Source organism: Suricata suricatta, chromosome 17 (genome assembly GCF_006229205.1).
Source record: "Suricata suricatta isolate VVHF042 chromosome 17, meerkat_22Aug2017_6uvM2_HiC, whole genome shotgun sequence".
NCBI classification, from domain to species: domain Eukaryota; kingdom Metazoa; phylum Chordata; class Mammalia; order Carnivora; family Herpestidae; genus Suricata; species Suricata suricatta.
The window spans coordinates 15586777-15613385 of NC_043716.1; the positions used below are offsets into that span (position 1 = coordinate 15586777).

At 35.8% G+C, this 26609-nt stretch overlaps 1 protein-coding gene across 3 annotated transcripts in view; it reads right to left on the bottom strand.

Moving 5' to 3' along the window:
- Nucleotides 1-6197: 6197 nt before the first annotated feature.
- The window catches only part of NSRP1 (nuclear speckle splicing regulatory protein 1), a 46744-nt gene continuing 26332 nt past the window's right edge, over nucleotides 6198-26609 (bottom strand). For 2 of the 3 annotated variants that reach the window (XM_029927798.1, XM_029927800.1), the window contains 5 exons: nucleotides 20000-20056; nucleotides 11635-11763; nucleotides 10311-10518; nucleotides 9232-9340; nucleotides 6198-7377 (listed from right to left, as the gene is read on the bottom strand). In XM_029927798.1, the coding sequence (XP_029783658.1) occupies nucleotides 6321-7377; nucleotides 9232-9340; nucleotides 10311-10518; nucleotides 11635-11763; nucleotides 20000-20056 (1560 nt within the window). In that variant the 3' untranslated portion in view covers nucleotides 6198-6320. Of the gene's footprint in view, nucleotides 7378-9231; nucleotides 9341-10310; nucleotides 10519-11634; nucleotides 11764-19999; nucleotides 20057-21074; nucleotides 21094-26609 lie in introns of those variants that run through there. The other variant, XM_029927801.1, reaches the window with a different exon arrangement.

The window sequence follows — 26609 nt, forward strand, 5'->3', positions numbered from 1 at the left end:
TTAACACAATGAACAAGAATCCAGTACATCTGGCCCAAAGCCCTCAATTTGCTAGATGCATGAAAATATATCACATTTCATGTCGTTCATCTGGCCTATTTTCCTTTTATCATGACAGATGTCATATATTTTGCCAAAAGCAAAAAAATGTCCTGCATTAGTGGAAAGAACAACCAGATAGGATTGAGAAGATAAGGGCTCAAGTTCTTCTCAGCAACTACCAAACTAAGTAACCTTACATAAGTCACTGGCCCTATATCCTCATGGGTTGTCATAATATAACTGATGACAAATATTAGCATTTACTGTGTGCTTACTTACATCAGGCATAGCATTTTACATATTGTTTCAAGCAATCCGCACATCAGTCTTATGAAAGACACACTTTTATTATCCCCATTTTACAATTGAGGAGACTGAAGCTTAGAGAACTTAAACTTGTCCAAGGTTATGCAGCTAGAAAATAGTAGACCCCAGACCTCTTAAGTCTCAGCTCTTAAACACAATAACTTAAAGACAAAAAAAATTTTTTTTTAAGTTTATTTGAGAAAGAATGTGCAGAAAGGGCAGTGGTTGGGGGTGGGGGGAGTGCATGTGTGCTCAGGAAGGGCAGAGGGAGAGGGAATTCCAAGCAGAGCCCTATGCAGGGCTCAAATTCACAAACTGTGAGATCATGCCCTGAGCTGAAATCAAGAGTCGGATGCTCAAATGACTCAAGTACCCTGTGACATAAAGACATTTTAAATTGCAGCGTTATGTTACATGTTAGGTCACCCCAGTTTTAAAATTCTGATTTTAAGAAATGCTTAAGGGATATTAAGATACATGAAACAAAAACTTTGCATTGTAGTAGGCACTAGGCATATAAAGGTGAGTTTGGATCTTTGTCCTCAAACAACTAACATCCTATCATCATACTATAATACACACTATGTGAAGGAAAACAGAGGTGTTGCTGAAGCGAAGAGGAGTATTAAGAGAGGCTTTCTGGAGGCAATGCCACTTCAGGTCAGTTTTACAAATAAGAGGTTATGTAGAAACACAGGTGGCATTCTAGGCAAAGCAACCAGCATGTGAGAAGGTTGGTCATCAGGAAACAGCACTATCTATTTGGTATGATTGGAGTGAGAGTAAACAAGGGGAGGGAGTAGGAAAATGAAAACATCTTGAGTTATTTATGTATGTATGAAAACATCTTGAGTAGGAGGAACAGCTGTTTATCAATTCACAAAATTTAAGTACACTATTTTGGAACTCATATTTAAAAGAACACATATCTAGTAACAAATTTTATGAATCTCTTATTAATACTAGCCCAAATAATATATTATCAAATACTACCACCCTGTGCATAAGCCACTCAATTAAGCAACATCTATATAGATTCTTCCTGTAGAAATGACTAAGATTAACCAGGATGGGCAACAGTTCCTCTGATTCATATATTAGAAATTTTTTTACAGAAGTGTTAACTGTAAGATGTATTATGCATACAGAATATATAAAACATATTTACAATTGAAAGAACAAACAGCCAAGTAACTACCATCCACATCAAGAAATGAAATATTGCCAACATCTAGAAGCCCTGTGTGTACTTCTGTATCACAAATCTTGACTTTAACAATCATTTCCATGCTTTTCCTTAGTTTTATTACACAGTATCATTTTGCTTGTTCCTTTTTTAATTTTTTAGTTTTTTTTAAAGAGAGCAAGTGGGGGAGGGGCAGAAAAAGGGAGACAGCATCGAAAGCAGACCCTGAGCTGCCAGTGCAGAGCCTGATGAGGCGATCGAGCTCAAACTGTGACACTGGGACCAGAGCTGCAACCAAGAGTCAGACACTTAACTGACTGAGCCACTTTGGCACCCTTGCTTGTTTTGCTTTTTAATTTTTTAAACGTTTATTTACTTTTGAAAGAGAGAGCGGGAGCATTCGAGGTAGTGCAAGCAAGCTGGGGAGGGGCAGAGAGAGAGAGGGAGACAGAGGATCCGTAACAGGCTCCACACTGTCAGCAGATCCTTATATGGGGCTCAAACTAACAAACCATGAGATCATGACCTGAGCTGAAGTCCAAGACTTAACCAACTGACCCACCCAGGAGTCCCTATTTTGCTTGTTGTTGTTGTTTTTTAAACACACTAATTACTTTTTGTCACTTATTATACTGGGAAATTCATCACAATTGTGTGTAGCTCTCTAGTGTTTTCACTGTATTATGTATATATTCATACCAGATTCATTTACTACTGACATTTTAGGTTGTTCCAGTTTGATGAAAAACACCATGATGAAAATTCCTGGTTCATCTGTGGAAAAAAACAAGTTATAGATAAGGTGCAGCATCAATATTCCTAGGTAAAAAAACCAAATTGTTCTTCTAGTCATCTGCCATTGGTGGCATATATGACTTCCCATTGCTCCACATCCTCACCATCGCCTGGTATTGCGTCTAAACACTTTTGCCATTCCTGGTGGATGTTCAATGGCATTCATTGTGGTTTTAATATGAACAAAGTTTTCATTCACTGATGAATCCTATTTGATGCCCAGATGGAAAGCAATAAATCTTCATCTCCATATTATACTACATACAAAAAAATCATTCCAGAGGTATGGTAAATCTAATTGTGAAAAGCAAACAATAATGCTTCTAGAAGAGTGTTGTCCAGAACTTTCTGCAATGGTAGAAGTGTTCTATAAATCTGCACTTTCCTATATAGTAGGCACTAGATACATGTGGCTGTTGAGCATTTCAAATGTCTAGTGCAAGTGAGGAAGTGAACTTTAAAATTTTATTTAACTTCTAAGTTAACTTTATCACAATTAAAAGATACCATTATGAGTGAGAGTGAAAGGCAAGCCAATTGAGGAAGAGAAGTTGCTTACAAAGACAAACAGCTCCTACTCAGAATATATAAAGAATCACTTAGGTCATGAAAAAAAAAAGCAGGTAATATCCCCCCATTCCCAGCCTCTCTAAGATAGGCAAAAGAAACATTCTTTAAAAGGGAGATATTCAATGCTAGTAAGTATATGACACCCAGCAGGAAACTACAAAACCATGATGAGTGATCATCATACCCAATGGAATAACTAAACTCTAAAGATGAAAGATAAACAATTACCAATCTTAAGCAACAACATGGAGCAACTGGAACTCACACATTGATGGAGTATATTTTGGATAACTGATTGACAGTATCTATTAAAGCTGAACATATGTATCTATGGATCAGCAATCCCATCCCTAGGAATACCCCCCCCCCCAAATATATGTACACATTAGAAGTACCAGAGTGCTCCTGGAAGTATTATTCATAATAACTCCAAACAGAAGACAGTTAAACATAGAATGAACATAGAATGAACACTATAAAATTTATAAAGCAAGAAAAACTAATTTGTGGAGTTAAAAGTCAAAGGGGTATAAGAGATAGGAAGGAGGCCAAGAAGGGGTGGGTGTGAATAGAGCTTCTTGTGGGTCACGTTATGTTCTTTTTGCACTGGATGTGTTCACTCTTTTAAATCCACTGAACTACATACTCAAGATATACGCACTACTTAAAAATGATTATGCTACACTTTTTAAAGGTTTATTAAAAATGTTCCAGTAACTTCTGGCATAGACCTTATAGGCAGAACCTTCTATCAAATAGGGCTTTTTTTGGCTGTAGTGGCAAAAATCCAAATGAAACCGCTTAAGTAGACAGGAAAATTATTGGTTTAAGTATCTGAATATCTGAAAAATGTATGCCCACTAGAGCCAGAGAGACAAAAGCTATTATCAGGTGTTTGTCCTTCTCTCCCCTCATTTCTTTCTTCTGTGTGAGCTTTATTCCATCAGGCACTGAGGCAGTTATTCTTCCATGCAACTCTGGATTTACCTCATCTTTGAAGTTGGCAATGGTAGTGGAAAACATCTCTTTAAGTTTGACAGTGTCAGAATTGGACTAAGTTAAGTCACAAAACTTTCATTATTCAACCCTATTTAAGCCAATGGACTAAGTAGTGAAGGGGTACTTTCCCAAGAGCAAACCAAGACACTGGTGCTAGAGAAGGGTAAAATGAACACAAGAGTGGCAAAAACATCTATATATCTGGAGAAGATAGGGGGGAAAAAAAAACCCCACCTTAATTTGTAGTTTGTTCCTGAATTGTATCAAAACTTTGTTAATAAAGGTAACGTATTGCTTTTCCTATCCAAAGCATCCAAGCTGCTTTGTGAAAGTTTCTGAACTACTGGGGAAGGGAAATCAATTTTCTTACCACACCTCTCTGACTCCAATCTCTCCCTGACTATATCTTACATACTATGGTCAAATTAATCTTTCCACTATATGGCACTAGTTCTAACTCCAACAAAGAAACCATATTCCTACTGAAGTTGAAGATTTTTAGCCTGTCACTCATGGTCTTCCATCATCTCACCTGAACTTTTTCATAGTTACATTATATGACTCTGTGTACACGTAGTCAGTGCTCATCATTGTCACTGATCTATTTTAAAGTATTAGGATGCAACTGATATTTAATGTCCGTCAAGAGATAACGGGCATTAGATTTGTTACTTTCCCTTTTTGGCTTTAAAGGTATAAGAAAATGATTAATGAATACTAAACTTGATCCTAAATATATAATGTCTTTTTAAAAGTCAATATTATTATTTTTATTTATTTTGAAGGAGATAGAGAGCAAGCTGGGGAGAGGCAGAGAGAATCCCAAGCAGGCTCCACGCTGCCAGCAAAGCCTGATGCACGGCTCAAACGCATGAACTGTGAGATCTTGACCCAAGATGAAGTCAAGAGTCGGACATTTAAAAAAATTTTTTTATTAATGTTTGTTTATTTTTGAGTGAGAAAGAGACAGGTCATGATTGGGGGAGGGGCAGAGAGGGAGACAGAATCTGAAGCAGGCTCCAGACTCTGACACGAGGCTTGAACCCACGAAACATGATCATGACCTGGGCTGAAGTTGGACGCTTAACTGACTGAGCCACCCAGGGGCCCCTAAAAGTATTACTAAGTTTATCCTTTTGAAAATAAGACAATGTAACTTCATAATGAAGTATGAGAGATATAAACTATTTTTTTCCATGTCATTCATCTTTTACCCATGAAGTATTTACAGTTTAATTTTAAATGCTATTTCTTTATTGGAGTATATAAAAGAAGTCAGGGTCATAAACAGGTTATTTAGATCTTTAGCTAGCCTCATTTAGGCTAAATGTCTCCATCTTTTCACCGCAGCTAAAACTGACTGAAATAACCAATTTACTATCTTGCTGGTGGTTTCAGAATTAAAGTGATTTTTAATTAAGAAAAAAAAGAGATGGGGTGCTTGGGTGGCTCAGTCAGTTAAGTGTCTGACTGGCTCAGGTCATGATCACGGTTAGTGGTTTCAAGCCTCGCGTCGGGCTTTGTGCAGACAGCTGAGTCTGGAGCCTGCCTCAGATTCTGTGACTCCCTCTCTCTCTGCCCCTCCCCCGATCATAATCTGTCTCTCTCTCTCTCAAAAATAAATAAACATTTTTAAAAAACACCTTTTAAGAGGAATTGTGGCATAAATAATTGACATTACTTTAAAAAAATAGGAGATTGAATTAAATGTACAAACATATCACTATTTTTATTTGCATTTAAGCCAAATATTCTGTGAGCTAGAAAGTTAGACAATGTATGATCCATATTTTATACATTAACATAAATTTCAAAACATAAAGTATAGTAATATTCTCTATCATTCAAATGCACAACTTTTCCCAAATCCACATATTTTTATCTAAAATACAATATTTATAAAACACTTCCTGCAACAAAGCCAACATTATTAGGAGAGTTGTTTGAGGAGTTATTTTTAATGGTTGCATTGGAGACAATTATCCTCATTAAGTAACTACACATAGGGATTTAACACATCTTTTTTTTAATGTTTATTTATTATTGAGAAGAAACAGAGCACGAGCAGGGAAGGGTCAGAGAGAGAGGGAGACACAGAATCCAAAGACAGGCTCCAGGCTCTGAGCTGTCCGCACAGAGCCTGATGTGGGGCTCGAACCCACAAACCGTGAGATCATGCTTGAGCAGAAGTCGACGCTTAACCGACTGAGCCACCCAGGTGCTCCTTAACACATCTTTAAATTACTTGAATACAACCAAGAATGTGGTAATGACAACTAAATACTATCAATTCAAACAATCAAGACAAAAGGACTTATTTTTTACTTAAGCCAATAATGAATTTTGAAAATTCCCAACCACTGTTAACACACTCCTTTATGCTTTCACACAGAATGTTCCAGGAGTTATATTGGGGCAGTTATCAATCTTCTTCTTTCTCAATATATGTCTTTGCATTAACCCGTGCCATCTGCCTGGCCAGGTACCTATCTCTAGCCGACATTACAGTTTCTTCATTACTTCGCTTTGCAAACTTGTTCCCCACCTCATGTGGTCCCTCTTGTTCTTTGCCCACCTCTTGGCATTCCACTGTGAGTCTATGTTTTGCTCCCAGTGATGTTTCAGAATTGGAGGGTTTCTCTGCGTCTCTTTCTTTGTCCATGTTTCTCATTTTACTGGATCTTTCCCAGTCAAGAAACCTATCCTTTGCCCTAGAATTTGGGCTGCTTTCGTTTTTGTCTCGGTTTTTTTCTGAAGACTGAACACTTATTTCTCGTTGTTCTCTGTGTCTGTACTTATCACTGTTTTCATATCTTTCTTTCCTTGCTCTCACATGCTCTTCTTTGCTTTTCTCTTCCTTCTCTCCTCCTTTCTCACTGTGTTGGTCATGATTATTTCGTTGTCTATCTCTTTCTTGTTCTCTTGGGGAATATTTCTCCCTGTCTTTCTCCTTTTTCCAATCTCTGTCATTTCTTTCTCTTTGGTCTCTTCCCCTCAGTTTATCTTCTTGTTGATGCCTCTTCCAGTGGGAATCTCTATGGCTGGCCTCTCTGTGCCTATGGGAATCCTTCTTTTCTTTTCGGTAATCACGGTCATTGTAATAGTTCTCATGATCCCTGGATTGTCTCTCTTGAGGCTGATCATTCCTCTTCTCATGAATTCTTGACTTGGATCTTTTTGTGTGGCATTTGGTACCATGCTCTCTTTCTTCACTAGAAGACTGTGGTGAGTAGGTTTGATTCCTCTGATGTTTAGAGTCACTCTTAGAGGTCTCTGTGACCTTCTCCCTTCTGGAGTTTGTTTTTTTATTTTCTTCCATTTCATCATCCTCACTGCTATTAGCATCAAAGTTGCTGTCTGCATCCGGGTTTTCCTCTACCTGCACAACAGTTTGGAGAATGCATTTCTCATGTGGTAGTCTGTTCTCTGGACTTACTTCATCAGAGTAACCCCTTGATTTCTCTTCCTTTATTGCAGACCTTAAAAAAATAACACAAAATACCATATTATCAATTGTAGTAAGCATATGAAATGTTCATATAATTTTTCTCAATACTTACTTAACTACTAAATGTGAAGAGGTGTTATTTACATTATAATCATTGTAAACTAGTATTTCTAACCATTCAAAATATTTTCAGAAGAAGGTAGAAGTGAAATAGAGAAAATTAGCTTTCTGTATTGAACCACTAGAACCTTCAGACAGGAAGGTCTTAGTTTTTGCTAAACATGACAATAATTGAGAAAAGTAAGATATATTCTGGATCTAAGTACTATTTTCATAACATGAACTTCAAGTTATAGCCCTCAGTTGGCTTTTATTTCTCTTTCTTTTTAAAAAATTTAGGAATAGTCCTGGAAATAGATGAAGATAGTTTTTTTCATAGCAAAATGGTAGCAAAATCTCATTCTAAACATCACTAAATAATTTCTCTTATGATTAAAAAGGCACGAGCACCCCTCACTTGGCACTTTTCACAAAAAAATGGGAATATATGAATCTGCCCAATTATAATCAATAACACTCAAAACTGTTTATATCACCTACCTTTTCCCAGCTGATAAGTGTGGTTAGTTTATTTACATTAGTCACACAGTCATTCTTACTAATCATTTAATACATACTAACAGAACAACAGTGGTTCTTTGGCAACTGGCGGCAGAAATGTCTCTAAAGGATTAACTAATAGTTAGGAATTCTATTATTACTCTGAGAAAAGTATAACTATTAAATGACATTATGGAGTTTCATGGGTGACCTCACAACTGTTCCATATGAAACTAACAATATTTCTAATTCTCCATTCAAAATCTCTCTTCAAATATACTTTCTTACTCATAATTTTCATCAATTTTGTAATCAAACCTAACAGTTGGCACTAAGGGAGGTGGGGGTGGGAGTATAAATCTAATCCCCTCTCTTCACCTTTAATTCCATTCTCCTGCTTCTCTCCATTTCCCATCAACACAGAACTCAGATCCTCTAATCTGAATGTCTCTGTTCCAAAAACCATTTACTTAGATACAAGCTTAGGCAAATTCTCCCTTTTACCTTCAGCTATATACGTATGAGTCATTTAACCATTCCTGCAATACTTAATAAGTTTATTTTTAAAAAAACCCTCCAATCCTTTCTTTCTATATCAGTGCTAATGGAAATACTTACAGAAATAGGGAAGTCCATATTTGTGCCATCTAGTATGGTAGCCACTAGCCATATGTGGCAACTGTACTTCAAATGTGGCTATTATGACCAAAATTTTATATTTTATTTATAATATATATATTAAATGTTTTATTTATTTTTTGAGAGTGTGAGTGCAAGCAGAGGAGGGCCAGAGAGGGAGACAAAGGATCCAAAGCAGTCTCTGGGATGACAGGCTGATAGCAGTGAACCGGATGTGGGGCTCAAACTTATGAACTGCAAGATCATGACCTGAGCCGAAGTCAGACGCTTAACTGAGTCACCGAGGCGCCCCTAGATTTCATTTAAACAGCCACATGTGACTAGTGGCTACATATTAGATAGTGCATTTCTAGACCTTAATATGTGAATCTTACATTTTCTGGAGGCCAGGTCCTATTTATGAAAATAAACTACCTCTTATGAACATACATGTAGGAATCCTGCAGAAAAGAAATAATCTTGAACTAAATCTGTAGGTTTTTAATTAATAAAGTGTAAATCCCTTGCAATTCAAACAGGTCAGGCTTGGCTGATAACACAATATGCAAGGCTGCAATCTTCTATCTTTCAGAAGGTTAAAATGATCCTACAACCACAGATCATAAACAGAATCTTTCTTCTAAATATTCCATACGCTATGTCTTACCTGGCTTCACGAAAGCTGCATGTAGGTACTTTCTCTTCACCAACTGCTTGATTTAATAGATGTCTATAAAATCCACTGAGATCTTTCTGCTTGGTTACATCCAAACGTGCTGAGAGGGAAAGCAAACGTGAGAGGAGTATACTCAACAAGACACAACACAGTTCTGTTTTACAGATGTAGAGGATGCAACATACAGTGTACAAACTACTCTCTAGATCTACAGTTACCAAACTTAGCCTAGAGGACAAACATGGCCTACTGTTTAGGTAAATATATTTTTATCAGAATGTTGCCCTGTTCATTTGTTTATTGTTTAAGGCTGTATTCGCATTAGGAAGGCAGAACTGAGTAGCTCAAACAAAGATCATATGATACGGAAATCCAAAAAATTTACTTATCTGGTCCTTCACAGAAAATCTGCCAACCAATACTCTAGATGAACAGAGAATACACGCTTAGACAGAATATTAGACTTAATTTTCTTCTACTTAAAGTTGATGAGCATTTGTCAGTTAAGCTATTTATATGTATGCATTTTACTTGGATCTTGAGAAACGACCACGGATAGAAAATACTGAAGTAAAGCACTAAGGCATTCTTTGGCTCCTGCACATCTTTGTTCTTCTTGAATTAATGTTCTTTTTCTAAATGCCCACCCAAGTAATATTCCTTGAGTAATATTACTCTAGTTTTCTATACCCAGAAAATACAACTAGGATTTAAATCTTACTTTATATTGCTGACAAATACTATGGTGTTATGATTTGTAATAACATTCTTACATTTAGAATAATTTTATAAGGAAATGAAATGCAATGGCCATACTTTTAAGCAACAAAATGAGATATATGAAAAGTCAAGTAGAAATAAAAGTTACTGAGAATGCAACTGTGTTTTTACTCATAATCTCTTCTACATTATATAATACTACAAAACATCATATCTTACACCTTAAATTCATATAAATTAGGACTACCACATTATAACCTAGAAGTTCAAGGACAGAGCAAATGGCTAAACCAAAGGCTAGAATTTTGCTGCTGCTGTTTCCTTCTACCCTTCTCCCTCTTCAATTTCACCTTCAAGTGCAGCAGCCCTTCTTTCTCTTTCCTCCTCTTCAGCTCTCTCTTGCAGTTTTTTCTTATAAGCAGATGTCACAAACGCCTCCTTATCATCAAACTCTCCCTTCTCCATTTCTCGTTCTCTCTGTATTTTCTTTTCCATTCTCTTTTCCTGTTCCTTTTTTCTGATCTCAACTGCTTTTAGTAAGTTGTGAATATACTTGGGCTAGGAGGAAAAATAAGATTATTTAGGGAAGAATCAAAAATAAAAATTAAGAATATTGTTTTTATCATAAATTTATTAAGATAAAAGTGGCTAGTCCAAATAGGTGGGACTGTCATCCTCTCAAAATTCAATATACATTTACTAGCAAGAGTGAAACTAAAATTCTTTTCAATAAAAATTTAAGTGTAGGGGCGCCTGGGTGGCTCAGTCGGTTAGGCCTCCGCTTCGGCTCAGGTCAGATCTCACGTTCGTGGGTTCGAGCCCTGCGTCAGGCTCTGTGCTGACAGCTAGCTCAGAGCCTGGAGCCTGCTTCCAGTTCTGTGTCTCCCTCTCTCTCTGCCCCTCCCCCTCTCATGCTCTCTCTCTGTATTAAAAATAAATAAAACATTAAAAAAAATTAAAAAAAAATTTAAGTGTAAAAGACAGACATTTATTCAAACTGCTTTTTTTAAAAATTGAAGTAATTTTTCCACTGTGTTTTCACTCTTTTCACAGGTATTGTCTCAATACTTCCATAGGTGAGGGATTCAGAAGGTTCCTACTGCTTTTTCACATTAGGTATAATATGGTTATTTAAAAGACTAGCTTTAATTTTATACTACCACCCTACCTGCACATACTATAAGATGCAAAGATCCTTAAAAATCTGCCTGTGCTTATGAAAGACAAAGAGTGATCGAAAATGTGAACTTATTTCAAGTTCCCACTCTCAATTATTTTTTTCAAACTAAAAATATCATCACATGTGCAGATAATTCAGTTACTAGCTAGAATGCAATAAAAAATAATAAGAATGATAAAACACAAAAATATAAACAGGAACAAGGGTTACTAGTACTAAACCTTTCTAAGAAAAAAGTTTCCAAAATTTGTGAAGGGTTTAAAGCAGAAAACACAACTTGCTGTTTTTATTGTTAGATAATTCACTCACTCCTGTTAGGATACTTTTAGTAGGGCTTCCTGGGTTCTAAATCAAATCTATATTATCTGCAGCTAGGGGTTCTTCATACCTGAGATACCTAAAAGCTTTTTCTCAGATCATCCTCATGCTAAAATAAGATTCATTTATAAAATGCAGGTCAAGGTCAAAATAATTTATACTTTTCAGCTACAAACCTTTCGGTCTTTTCCCAAAAGCAATTTGGGATTATTTTCCTCCTTTTTTTTCTGCATTTCATCATAAATACTGTCATATTCATATACAGTGGAATCTTCTGCAAGGGCTTTCTGGATTTCCAGTTTGGTCTAAAACAAACAAACACGTTTAAAAAAATGAGCCAGCTAATACATACCAAAGAAAGTCTTAAGTAATTTTTCTGAGAGAGGATCATGAATCAGATATAGATCATAAAAATTCTATCAATCACATTTTAGACAGAAAATACAAACATCAGTCTGAAGCCAAGCTGCTTGGGTTTGAATCCCAGGCTTTATACTTAGTTACTCTGGGAAAGTGTGTATAATCAGTACTAATTGTATCTACCTTCCAAGTTGTTGTATTATCTATTTTATATAATTCATTCACATAGGATTTTTAAAAATAAACAACATACAAAACCTCAAACCAAGATCAGAAAAGAATTTCCTTGGCTCGATAACAGATATCTATCAAAGACCTACCACAAATATTGCATTTAATGATACCATTTAATAGCTTTCCCAATGATAGAGGGAGTAAGATAATGTTGCTATCATCAGTTCTGTGCACCTGAGGTTCAGTTAAAGGAACAGAAAGAAAAAGAAAAAAATGTTGTCTAACTATTAAAATATCCCATATCTGGTGGTACAGGTCACGATCTCATGATCTGAGTTTGAGAACTGTGTCGGGCTCTGCAATAATAGTGCAGAGTCTAGTTGGGATTCTCTCTCTCTCAGCCTTCCCCTGCTTAGGCACGTGCTCTCTCTCTAAATAAGTAACATTTTAAAACAAATAAATAAAATACCCCATTTCTAAAAGTATTTTACCTTAGATTTAGTAAATATAATTAAGTTAGTATTCTTTATCATAAAAGTTAGTTTGGTATTAAGGCAGAAGACAAGCTAAATCATCCAAGTGGCGTCTAGTGAAAAGTAGGAAGTATAGATGGGAGATCAAAGCAGCAGCAGGAAGGTAAGAGATATAAGAACTGTAGCAGCACTCTGCATTTAAAAGCAAACTATGAGAAAAGGTCTCACTAATACAAAAGGTGGTTGTGGACAGGCTAGAGTTAAAAATAAAAGTAGATTTAGGATTTATACCTCAAGTAAGAAAATAAGATGACACAAAAATGTCAAAAGAACACAGGGGGCACCTGGCTCAGTCAGTTAAGCATCCGTCTGTTGATTTTGGCTCAGGTCATGACCTCAAGATTCATGGGATAGAGCCCCGCGTTCGGCTCTGCGCCAAAAGTGCAGATCCTGCTTGGGATTCTCTCCCTTTCTCTGCCCCTACATTGCTTGCATATTCTTTCTCTTTCAAAATAAATAAGGGAACATGAAAAAAAAATTTTAAGGAACACTAGAAAACAAGATTACCTACATGACGTTGGAGAAGTCATCAGATTCTCTAGAATGAATTCTCTCACTGATATGGTGAAGAAGTTGAACTCTAAAATTCTAACTCAAAGCATTTCAGCATTTGTGTTTTAAAAATTCAAGTTTGTTTATGTGTGCATTAAACCATTTTGAGGCTGGTGAGTTACAATTCCACTATGAAACTAAGATATTACCTTAATACTATGAAACACATAATTCTGTGCCCACTCCCCAGGGTGGCAGTAAACATATGGCTAAAAGCATGGGCTCTGAAATTTCCATGCTTGGGTTTGAACTATGAGACCTCATAAAAATCACATAAATCCTTTTGCCTTCATATCCTTCAACCACAAAAAGGTGATTATAAGAACATTTATCTATAAGATTATTTTAAGAATTAAGACAATTCTCAAAAAGTGGTTGCCATAATATTTGGCACATTACAAAGTACTTAACTTATCCTTATGCAGAATTCCAGCTGGACAAGGAAGAGACAGATGCCAAAAGTTAAAGGAAATGTAAAGGGGAGGGGATCCTACTAGGCTGGTCTCATCCCTCGAACATAGATAGATAAATACCAAATCATTTTGAACCCCCAACAGAATAATCTGAGGACTGAGAATGAAAAAGTGCACTAGAGGTGAAAAATCTGCCATCATGTGGAAGGTAGGAGCCACAAAGAGTTGATTTGGAGGGACAGAAGAGCTGTGGGTGCTGAGATGGGGAGGGAGCCCTGAATGTAGAGAGCATCAATACACATCTACAATCCAGCTTCCTTTCTCTTTCTTTCTTCCTTCCTTCCTTCCATCAAAACACATCTATAATCCAATCCAGCTTCCTCTCTCTTCCTCCCTCCCTCCCTCCCTCCCTTCCTTCCTTCCTTTAACTTGACCATATGACAACACAGAGGAATTCACCTCAAAAGAAAGAAGAAATAACAGCCAGGGATTTAATCAATACAGATATAAGATATCTGAACGAGAATTTAAAACGATAATTATAAGGATACTAGCTGGGCTTGAAAAAGCATATAAGGCACTAGAGAATCCCTTACTACAGAGATAAAAGAACTAAAAACTAATGAGGCTGAAATTAAAAATGCTATAACCGAGATACAAACACAATGAGGAAAGACGAAGCAGAGAAATGAATCAGTGACACAAAAGATAAAATTATGGAATATAATGAAGCTGAAGACATAAAGAAAGGTATTGGATCACAAATGTAGACTTAGAGAACTCAAGGACTCCTTACAACTAATAACATTCCTAACATAGGAGTCCTAGAAGATGAAGAGAGAGAAAAAGGGGCAGAAGGTTTATTTGAGCAAATTATAGTTGAAGACTTCCCTAACCTGGGGAAGGAAACAGACATAGAAATCCAAAAAGTAAAAAGAAATCCCATTAAATTCAACAAAAACCAACCATCACTAAGGCATATCATAGTCAAATTCACAAAATACACAGACAAGGAATGAATCCTGAAAGAAAGAAGGTCAAAAAAGTTCTTAACCTACATGGGAAGACAGATAAGGTTCACAGCAGATCTGTCCACAGAAGCTTGGTAGGCCAGAAGGTAATGGCATGATATATTCTGTATGCCAAATGGGAAAAACATGCAGCCAAGAATACTTTACAGGGAGGCTGAAATTCAGAATAGAATGAGAGATAAATAGTTTCCCAGACAAACAAAAACTCAGGGAGTTCATGACTACAAAACCAGTCCTGCAAGAAAATATTAAAGGCTGGGACTCCTTGAGCGGGGAAAGAAGCAATAAAGACTAGAAAGGAACAGAGAAGATCACATACTGGGTCATGAATCAGGCCTCAACAAGTACAAAAAGACTGAGATTGTACCATGCATATTTTCAGACCACAACAATATGAAACTTTAAGTCAACAAGAAAAATTTGGAAAGACCACAAATAACATGGAGGTTAAAGAACATACTATTAAAGAATGGGTTAATCAGGAAATTAAAGAAGAAATTAAAAAGTACATGCAAGCAAATAAAAATGAAAACCCAATAGTCCAAACCTTTGGGATACAACAAATAAAGCCTGAAGCCAGCAAAAGAAGAGAAATAATAAAGATGAGAGCAGAAATAAATGAAACAAAAATAAAACAAACAGTAGAACAGATCAACAAAGCGAAGAACTGGTTCTTAGGGGAATTAGTAAAATTGATAAACCTCTAGCTAGACTTAATAAAAAGAAAAGAGAAAGGAACTATATAGATAAAATTACGAAAGAAAGAGGGAGAGATTACAACCAATACCACAGAAATACAAATGATTTTAAGAGAATACTATGAAAAATCATATGCCAACAAACTGGGCAATCTGGAGAACTGGAGAAATTCCTAGAAACATACAACCTACCAAAACTGAAACAAGAAGAAATAGAAAATCTGAACAGACCTATCACTAGCAAAGAAGTTGAATCAGTAATCAGAAATCTCCCAACTAAAGTCCAGGGCCAGATGGCTTCCCAGGGGAATTCTACCAAACATTTAATGAGTTAACACCTATTCTTCTCAAACTGTTCCAAAATTATAAAAATGAAAAGAAACTTCCAAGCTTATTCTTGGAATAATAATATAGCTTCTTGGAAGCTGTAAGGCCAGTATTATCTTGACCTGGACCAAAATCAGACAGACCCCACTAAAAAGAATTACAGGCCAATATTTCTTATGAACATGGATGCAGAAGTTCTCAACAAGATACTAGCAAATCAAATCCATCAATATATTAAAAGAGTTATTCACTATGGTCAAGTGGGATTTATTCCTGGATTGCAAGAGTAGTTCAGTATTTGCAAATTAATCAATGTGATACACTACATTAATAAAGGAAAGGATAAGAATCATGTGATCCTGTCAACAGATGCAGAAAAAGCAATCATTCTTGATAAAAACTGTTAAGAAAGTAGGCATAGATGGAACATACCCAAACATCATAAAAGCCATATACAAAAGACCCATAGCTACCCCATCTTCAATGGGGAAAAACTGAGAGCTTTTCCCCTACGATCAGAACAAGACAGAGATGTTCACTTTCACCATTACTATTTAACATAGTACTGGAAGTCTTAATCTTGGCAATCAGACATCAAAAAGAAATAAAAGGCATCCAAACAGGCAAGGAAAACATCAAACTTTAACCATTCACAGATGACATGATACTCTACATAGAAAACCTAAAAGACTCCACTAAAAAATTGTTAGAACTAATACACGAATTTAGCAACACTGCAGCATATAAAATCAATGAACAGAAATCAGTGCATTTCTATGCACCAATAATGAGGCAGCCAAAAAAGAAATCAAGGAATTGATCCCTTTTATAATTGCATAAAAAGCAATAGATATTTAGGAATAAACCTAACCAGAGAAATAAAAGATTATCTACTCTGGAACTATAGAACACTGAAACTGAAGATGACACAAAGAAATGGAAAAACATTCCATGCTCATGGATTGAAAAGAACAAACATTGTTAAAGTTGTTTATACTGCCTAAAGCAATCCACACATTTAATACAATCCCATCAAAATACCACCATCATTTTTCACAAAGCTAGAATAAACAATTCTAAAATGTGTATGGAACCACAAAAAACCCTGAATAGCCAAAGCAATCCTGAAAGAAAAGCAAAGCTAGAGGTATCACAATTCCGGACTTCAAGCTACATTACAAAGCTGTAGTCATCAAGACAGTACATATAACACAAACAAAAACAAACACCTAGATCAGTGGAAAAGAAGACCCAGAAATGGACCCAAAACTATATGGTCAACTAATCTTCAACAAAGCAGAGAAGAATATCCAATGGAAAAAGGTCTCTTCAACAAATGGTGTTGGGAAAACTGGATGGCGACATACAAAAGAACGAAACTAGACCATTTTCCTACACTATACACAAAAATAAATTCTAAATGGATGAATGACCTAAATGTGAGATAGGAAACCATCAAAATCCTACAGGAGAACACAGGCAGTAGCAATTCTTGGACCTCAGCTGGAGCAACTTCTTACTAGAAGTTGCCAAAGGCAAGGGAAACAAAATTAAAAATGAACTATTATGACTTCATCAAGATAAAAAGCTGCACAGTGAAGGAAAACAATTAACAAAACTTAAAAGGCAACCTAAGGAATGGGAGAAGACATATCTGATAAAGGGTTAGTATCCAAAGTCTGTAAAGAACTTATCAAACTCAACACTTAAATAATCCATTTAAGAAATGGGCAGAAGACATCAATAGCCATTTTCCCACATGAAAAGATGCTCACCATTACTCATCATCAGGGAAATACAAATCAAAAACCACAATGAGATACCACCTCACACATACGAGAATGGCTAAAAGTAACAACACAGGAAATTAGGGTTGGTGAGGAGGCAGAGTAAGGGGAACCATCTTGCACTGCTGATAGGAATACAAACTGTTGCAGCCACTCTGGAACACAGAGGTTCCTTAAAAAGTTAAAAATAGAACTACCCTGTGACCTAGCAATTGTAATACTAGGTATTTACCCAAAAGATACAAAAATACAGATTTGAAGGGGTACATGTATCCCGATATCCATAGCAGCATTATCAACAATAGTTAAGTTATGGAAAGAGCCCAAATGTCCACCAACTGATGAATGGATAAAAGATGTGGTATATACATATATGCAGTATTATTCAGTCATCAAAAGGAATGAAGTCTTGCCATTTACAATGATGTGGTTGGAACTAGAGTGTATTATCCTAAGCGAAATAAGTCAGAGAAAGACAACTACCATGATTTCATTCATATGTGAAATTTAAAAACAAACAAATGAACAGATGGGAAGGGGGAAAAACAAAAGAAAGGGAAACATACCATAGAGGCTCTATAATACAGAACAAACTGAGGGCTGATGGAGGGAGGTGGGTGGGGGAATGGGCTAAGTGAGTGATGGGTATTATGGAGGGCACTAATCATTCTGAGTACTGGGTGTTATATGTAATCACATATGAATCACTGAAGTCTACTCTGGAAACTAATTTTATACTATATTAACTAATTGGAATTTAAATAAAAACTTGAAATAAATATGTAAGTTTTCTTGCAGCAAAATATAGCTAAAGACTTGTCACAGAGGGGCACTTGGGTGTCTCAGTTGAACATCCAACTTCAGCTCAGGTCATAATCTCATGGTTTGTGAGTTTGAACCCACATTGGGCTCAGAGGTTGTAACCTGGTTCAGATTCTGTGTCTCCCTTCTCTCTGCTCCTCTCCCACTTGCATTCTCTGTCTCTCTCTCAAAAATAAATAAACATTAACAAAAAAACCCCACAAAACTGTCACAGTTTCTCACCTATATAACCACATTGCTATTCAATCACTGAAAGATTTACTTACTAGTACTGAACTACTCAAGATTTCACTTACAACAACAGTTAGGTATTGGGCATGGCGCTATTTATAGAGATAAAAAGCAATGGTATAAAACAGTTGCTAATATTATACATACAAGAGCTGACATTTGGCGTATGCATCAGGCTGAAATTGCTAAAAAAACCAACCTATATCGACTAGAGGGTGTTATGTTTTTTTCTGTATTGATATGGAACAAATACATTTATTGTTTGTTTGTTTTTTATATTTATTCAGTTTTGAGAGACAGAGTATGGGCAGGGGAGGGGCAGAGACAGAGGGAGACACAGAATCTGAACCAGGCTCCAGGCTCTGAGCTGTCAGCATAGAGCCCGTTGCAGGGCTTGAACTCACAGACTGCGAGATCATGACCTGAGTTGAAGTAGGATGCTTAACCAATGGAGCCACCCAGGCGCTCCTGGAACAAATACATTTAGATGAGTACTTGCCATTCAAGGAGATTTAATCAATTTTGATTCAAATGTTATTACTGATATTGCAAAATATGAGAAATGGCCAAGTGGATGGAGCAAACTGAACCCTATTCCTTGTAATTTAACAGTTCCACTGGTACCTTATAATGAATACTTCATGATTAAACTGTAACAGTGGATTTAAAAACATACATATATCTCTTAAATCATATATATATGAAAGTTTATTTTTGAGAGAGAGAAAGATATACACAGAGTGCAAGCAGAGGAGGGGCAGAGAGAGAACAGGAGACACAGAATCCAAAACAGGCTGCAGGCTTTAAGCTGACAGCACAAAGCTCGACATGGGGCTCGAACCCACAAACTGCTAGATCATGTCCTGAACCGAAGTCGGATGCTTAACCAAGTAAGCCACTGAGGCGCCCCTATGAAAGTCTCTTAAATCAATAATATAATCACCAATGTACTACCTATGTAGAATAAAAATAATCTTTTTGTAGAGAGAGCACAGCAATGGAGGAAAGAGACAGAGGAAGAGACAGAGAGAGAGGAAGAATATCTTAAGTAGGCTCCACACTCAGGTGCCCCTGAAGTTTCAGATTTCTTAATCTGACCACGGTAAGTTTGTGAGAATTTTAAAAATACAATGTATGTATAAAAAAAAGTCCTTGGAAATACTACAGAGCACCATATAAATATAAGGTGCTAGGCAAGTCTTTTGAAAATTACCAGATATTCCCTATTCTTAGTACAGAACTTCAAATAATTATAAAATTACAAAATCACTTCAGTGTGAAAAGACTTTTTAAGCACATAAGATCATTAATAAGAATTATTAAACCACATAATCCACTGTAAGACTACTGAGTCATCTGAAAGCAGAAATGGGTTTAATCTACAACACAGCAATGAAGAGATAGTTCTTTCACTGTGCTTTTAAGATTTATCACAAAAACCTGAAATCTATATGAATCAAGAAACGTCTTAAACATTCAGAAAACAAGGGTCAAGATAAAATTATTTCTTTATATACTGCTCAGTCTCAAGACCTAGATAACCAAAACTGACACTTAAAAAAAAACTTGAGCTGAAATACTTCACCAAATACATTTAATTCACCATGCCTTACCTGTTTCATTGCTTGCTTCTTAGCAGCTTCCCTCTGAAGGCTTTCACTCACGGAGGTCTATAAAACATAAAAATGCTGCCATTGTTTAAATTAATTTAAAATTTCTTTTCTAGTATTCTGGTTGGCAACTAGTTCCTTACTTATAGTTAAAAACAGAAGAAATTGTGAAAAAATATTATGAAGTAAATTAACATTTTCAAGGTCTTTTACCTAAACCTTAGGAAGCAAATGAATTACTATAAATTATAAGAATAAGCTGTAAGGTATAAGAGAAAATGGAGTGGTACAGGAAAAAATGAGGTAACATGGCTCATTTTCACCACTTCACCACTAAGGCATTCATTCTCTAACAGATTTCAATTTACTTTGTGTGCACATGTGAATGTGTATGTGAGCATGCATACATTGGACAGAGGAACACTGGTCCACTCCAACACGAAAGTGGTATGATTTCCAGCAACAAAAAGCACTTTCTTTTAATATTCACCACTGAATAAGAGTATATCAAGTTCTTAGTATAGGTTAAGGCTTAGGGATTGTCAGAACTATCTGTGGTTATAATCATTCAATAAATATGTACTGAAAAGCCTACCATATCAGACATTGTTCTAGCTTCTGGAGATACGAGGAAAACAAGAACAGTCTCTATCTCTGAGAGATAAATTGTCTGAAAGGGAAGAACAAGTAGCTAAAGAGATAATTACAACATAGATGTGATAAGCTATATAATAAAGGGATTTTTAAAACAGGCTGTGGGAGCACAGAATTAAGAAAGCCTTCCTAAAAGAGACAAGACATTAAACCTGAACCAAAAAGAATTTAAGAGAAGGCAAGGGGTGTTTAGGAAGAAGGAACCACATGGGCAAAAGCAGACACAGCTAAAAAATGAAATACAATTAAAATACTTTAAAAAATGGTTTCTTAAAAGGATAAGGCTTTGTAAATATACTAACCAACATTGAAATGTACACTTTAAAAGTGTGAGTTTTATGGTATGTGAATTTTATCTTAAAATATGGCTACTGATGAAATTATCTTTTAATGAAAAGTATAACCCCCAGCCCCAGGACTATACTTCTCTAGCAAATGACACTTCAGCTCTACAGTATCAGTTGATGCCTCCTTTGTTTACCATGGCAACAAAGAAAACAAAATAAATAAACCTAATTCTAGCTCCCTAGAGCCATGGAGATAAAGTTAATAAACAAAGACCATACAAGTAATAGAACACACACTTATTAAAAGAAGGGTACAGGCAAAGAACTAAGAACATTTTAGGTGACAGTAAATTGACTACAACTAGAGGAAAAGATATCAATAACAAAAACAATAGCAGCTAACATTTACTGAGCCAGGTGCTATGCTAGGTGGGTTACTTGTGCATTACATGCATTACTCATTTAATACAAATTTGTTATGTGATACATTTTTACCATTAGAATATCAATTTTAAACATTAAAATGTTAAATATACTAATAAGCATAACTCATGAATTATTTCCAATCTATTTTTAATGTCTCCATCTTTCTAAGTGTAAATTAAAAGTTTCTTGATCACTGACTTAGAAATGTCTTCAGGACTGACTAGATTAAGTCTCCAAATGCTAGACTTTTACTTCTTTGACTTGCTTTTATTATATTATTTTATCTATCTCTCCTCCAGTCAGTTACAACTCACTTGCTGTCACTTTCAAACTGGTTGCTTCAAACTAAACTACTGAATTTAGAAAAATAAAACGCAAAGCTATAAAAATATAGAAAAGATAAAAATATAAAAATATATTTTTATAGAAAATCTACAAAAATATAGAACAAGAAGACTGGGACTCTGAAACATAACAAGAGGTTTTGGTCCCTTGTTTAGAGCTGTTTTGAAGGATGACTTCTGTGTGACTTTTGAAAAACATCAGATGTTCTTACTTAAAGGGTGATAACAGAATGGAGGGAGTGTATTAGTTTACACATTCTATTCACAGACTTATATTCCTGGAATTCCAACAGCCTCAACAGTGGAATAAAGAGGTAGCTCTGAACCTAAAATGAGAAAGTCAGGGAAGAGTATCTCCTTTTAAAGCTCATTCAATTCTGTTTTCTTTTTTTTTAAGTTTATTTATTTGAGAGCAAACACATGCCACATGCACGTAGGGGAAGGGCATAGAGAGAGGTGGAGAGAGAATCTCAAGCAGGCTCTGCACAGTTGAACTCAAACCACTCACTCACAAACTGTGAAATGACCTGAGCCAAAATCAAGAGTTGGAGGCTTAAGTGACTGAGCCACCTAGGAGCCTGATTCTCAGTTTTCTAAATAAAGGAATTCTGACAGGATTATTAAAGATGATAACTAAAATAACTGAGGGCCTCTGGCTGACTCACATGAGTTGGAGCTCCCATCGGGGGTACAGTTTACTTAAAAAAAAAAAAGCCAACAATTCATTTAAACACATACACACAAAAAGTTAAAAATGAAGAGTACAGGGGTGCCTGGGTGGCTCAGTCGATTAAATGTCTGACTTTGGCTCAGGTCATGATCTCGCAGTTTTTGGGTTCGAGCCCCGCATCGAACTCTGTGCTGACAGCTCAGAGCCTGGAGCCTGCTTCAGATTCTGTGACTCTGCCTCTCTCTGCCCCTCCCATACTCATGCTCTGTCTCTTTCTGTCCCTCCATAATAAATAAACGTTTAAAAAAAATTTTTTTAATGGAGTGCAGTAAAACATTTTAGTTTCTATAATAGTGACCCTACATAAAAATCAGTGTACAACTGTACTGAACAATTTTAAATATATAAAAATCAACAAATGTATTAATGATCATTTAAAATTTTCTATATAACAAACATAAGAAATTCAAGTCTAGATCCATTCTGGAGATAAAAATAACGAGCAAACTTACAATCAGGATCAATAAAGTTTTGTATTTTAAAGGTCAAGTTTTTCTAAGTCTTTACAGATATCCTTGAATTAAAATACTAATATGAATGTTAAGACTCAACTTTTAATTTATAGATCTTTCTCAACTTATGACAAGGTATATTCTAATAAACCGATCATAAACTGAAAATATTTTAAGTTGAAATGCATTTAATACACATAACCTACCCAACACTATGGCTTAGGCCAGTCTACATTAAACACGTTCAGAACACTCACATTAGCCCACAGTTGGGCAAAACGATCTAACACAAAGCCTACCTTATAAAAGTGCTGAATATCTCGCATAATTTACTGAATACTGTACTGAAGGTGAGCAACAGAATGGTTGTTTGGGTACAGAAAAACTTGAAGTGTACAGGTTGTCTACCCTTGTGATCACATGGCTGACTGTGAGCTGTGGTTCACTGCCAGAGCCCAGCATCACAAGAAGAGTACTGCATGACACTAGCCCAGGAAAAGATCAAAATTTGACACACAATTTCTATTGAATGCGTATCACTCCTATACCATTGTAAAGCTGAAAAATCCTAAGTCAAACTGTCCTAAGTCAGGGACTGTCTATGGTTTCTATAAAAAGAAAGGAGCAAAGCCTGGCTAGCTCAGTTGGTAGAGCGCTCAACTCTTGAACTAGGGGTCGTGAGTTCAAGCCCCATTCTGGGCATAGAGCTTATTTAATTTAAAAAAGAAAAAGAAAGAAAAGATAAAGGATAAGTGAGAGAAGATTAAAAAGACAAAACCAAGTCTTCCTACATAAGTCAAGGAAGGCTTCATCTTACTGAACTCAGTAAAAGAATAGATTTCATGTATATGCCTTATGAATTTAAAAAAACTCAGATATGTAATAACCACCAATTATCAGTCTCTAACTTCAGAGTTTCCATATTGTTTGGTATCAAAAGGAAGTATAGAACAATGGTTACAAGTGTAGGCTTGGGAATCTGACCAAGTTTCTATCTGTTCTTTCCCTTACTAGCTGTGTTATTTCAGATATGTTACTCATCTATGTAACAGTATCTACCTCAGAAGGTTCTTTAATCCTCACAAGGATTAAATGAAAATAAAATATAAAAAGTGTTCAGCAAGTTTCTGGCTCAAAGAAGACTCAATAAGGGGTAGCCATCATTATTACCATTACTATTACTGTGTTCATGCTTAAGAACATGAGGCTGAAGAAATGCTTATATTTAAACAAATTAAGTTATGGGAAAATAGTATTATAGTTAAACGAACGTGCTTACCAGAAAAGCATGTAAATGTAAACTATGTCTTACTTTATATTTATCGCTATGCTTAATAAAACAACAGATTGTTATTTATTTAGTTATACGGTATAATTCAATTTATATCTACTGAAATAGAAAAATCTATTCTGTTGAATATTTAAAAAATTGTACGTGGTTTTTGTGTTAAGATTCCTTAAGGTTTTATATCCAGTATACCAATAAACAGGAAAATGGAAGATGCCTACATCAGAGTCCACTGCTAGCCATGGGAACTATGGCATAGCTAAGGAATGGGTTTTCGAGAACTGATAGTGGCTTTATTAGGAACTACTTATAAATGAAAATACACCTCTCCAAGCATGAGTCGATCAGAAAGAACTTTTCTTTGAGGGAGTCCTCTACTGTGCTGCTATAGTAATAAATGGATGGTGGGACTTGAAATGAATGGATATCTGCCTTTGAGAATTGCTCTGGTTTTGGGTGGAGTTCTTATTAAAGTATATTTTCTAAAACTTTGTTTTGCAGTAACTGTAAATTCAGGCAGATGCAAAGATGTGTAAAGGGAGGTCGTTTGCCCAGCCTCTCCCAATATTAACATCTTAAATAACTATAGTACAATATCAACACCGGGAAACAGACATTGGTACAAACCAGAGCTTATTCATACTTTACCAGTTATATGTGTATATATTTGTGAGAGTATATGTCTGGTTCTATGCTGTTTTATAACATATATAGCTTCACGTGACTACGTGGCTACCACAATCAAGATATTTAACTGTATCATCACCACAAAATTTTTTTGTGCTACCCCTTTATAGTTATACTCACCTCTTTTCCCCATCCCTAATCCCTGGTACCACAAATCTGTTCCCTATCTCTGTATGTTACTTCATGAATGTTAAATAAATGGAATCATTTTGAGATTGGCTTTTTTCACTCAGCATTATTTTAAAGGAATGTACATTGCTTAGTACAGATAGTACAGATATTAGTTCTTACCTCAAAATATTCTAGCCTACAAGTGGCCTCAGGAAAAATAGGTGTTAAATAAAATGAGTAAAGCTGAATGTGACCAAACCACACAATACAGTCAGAGATTGATTAGTTTCAAAATTAGCAGGCAGGCAATTATTCTAATTTTATGCCTAAAGACCAATTAGTTTACAGAGTAAGAGAGTATTCCTTAATAGTGCCTTCTAAGAAAAACACAAATTATCATTAGTTTTAAATGTAAGAAGATAAAAATTACTGCCTGTAAGGGCTTTTATCTTAAGAAAAAATAATTCAAGTTATAATTTGGCTTAAATGTAAACACTCCAACTGTCTTAAAAATGTAAAAACTGCCACTGTACCACAATCTTTCATAATAGGTTTTGTACCAAAAATCTCAGGGAAATAACGTTTCATAAAACCTGAAGTAATAGTTCCTTGCAAATGTTTTCACTTAATTCAACAAACATGTTTTGAGAGCCTACTAGGTATATGACACTGGAAGTGAGAAAAGAGCCATATCTGGTCAACACCTTAGCTTTTTTATGTCTAACCTAAGAGTTGTAGGTTCCTATTAACTTTAATTCCAAATAAGAAACTAAGGAATGAACACGAAGAAGTGCCTGGGTGGCTCAGTCAGTTAAGAATCCAACTTGGCTCAGGTCATGATCTCATAGTTTGTTGGTTTGAGCCGCACATCAGGCTCTGAGCTGACAGCTCACACCCTGCTTCAAATTTTGTGTCTCCCCTTCTCTCTACCCTTCCCCTGCTCATGCTCTAGCTCTCTCTCTCTCAAAAAAAACAACAACATATATATATATATATATATTTTTTTTTTTAAATAAAGAAAAGTGAAATAAAAGACAAAGAAGGAGATAAAATGCCAGGTCCATTATACATATGCTAGTAATAAACAACAATACACTCTCTGTCTCTATACACACACACACACACACACACACACACACACACACAAAACAGAGTAAAGATATGATTATCAAGTACAGGCATTATAAACTGCAGAATTAAGAAAAACACTGCAATCGGATATTCTTAGACTTTAGTACCTCCATTATTCTATGTAGAGAATAAAAATTATTTAATCAATCTAATGTTTGTCTCCGTCAGTTGCAGACAGATATGATCTAATTAAAAGGGGCACGATGTTGGTTTTTATTTAGTTTTTAATGTTTATTTTTAAGAGAGAGAGAGAGAGAGAGAGAGAGAGAGAGCGAGCGAGCGAGCAGGCAAGGGGCAGAGAGGGAGACACAGAATCTGAAACAAGCTCCAGGCTCCGAGCTGTCAGCACAGGGCCTCAAACTCACAGAGATGGTTTTAAAAACCTTCACAATTAGTTCAGATAAATGCAAGAGAAACCACGTTTGTACATTTATTACATCACTACACATGTTTACATGAGTTGCCTCCTGGGCTGTGAGAACTACTAGAAGAGAAATAGCTTT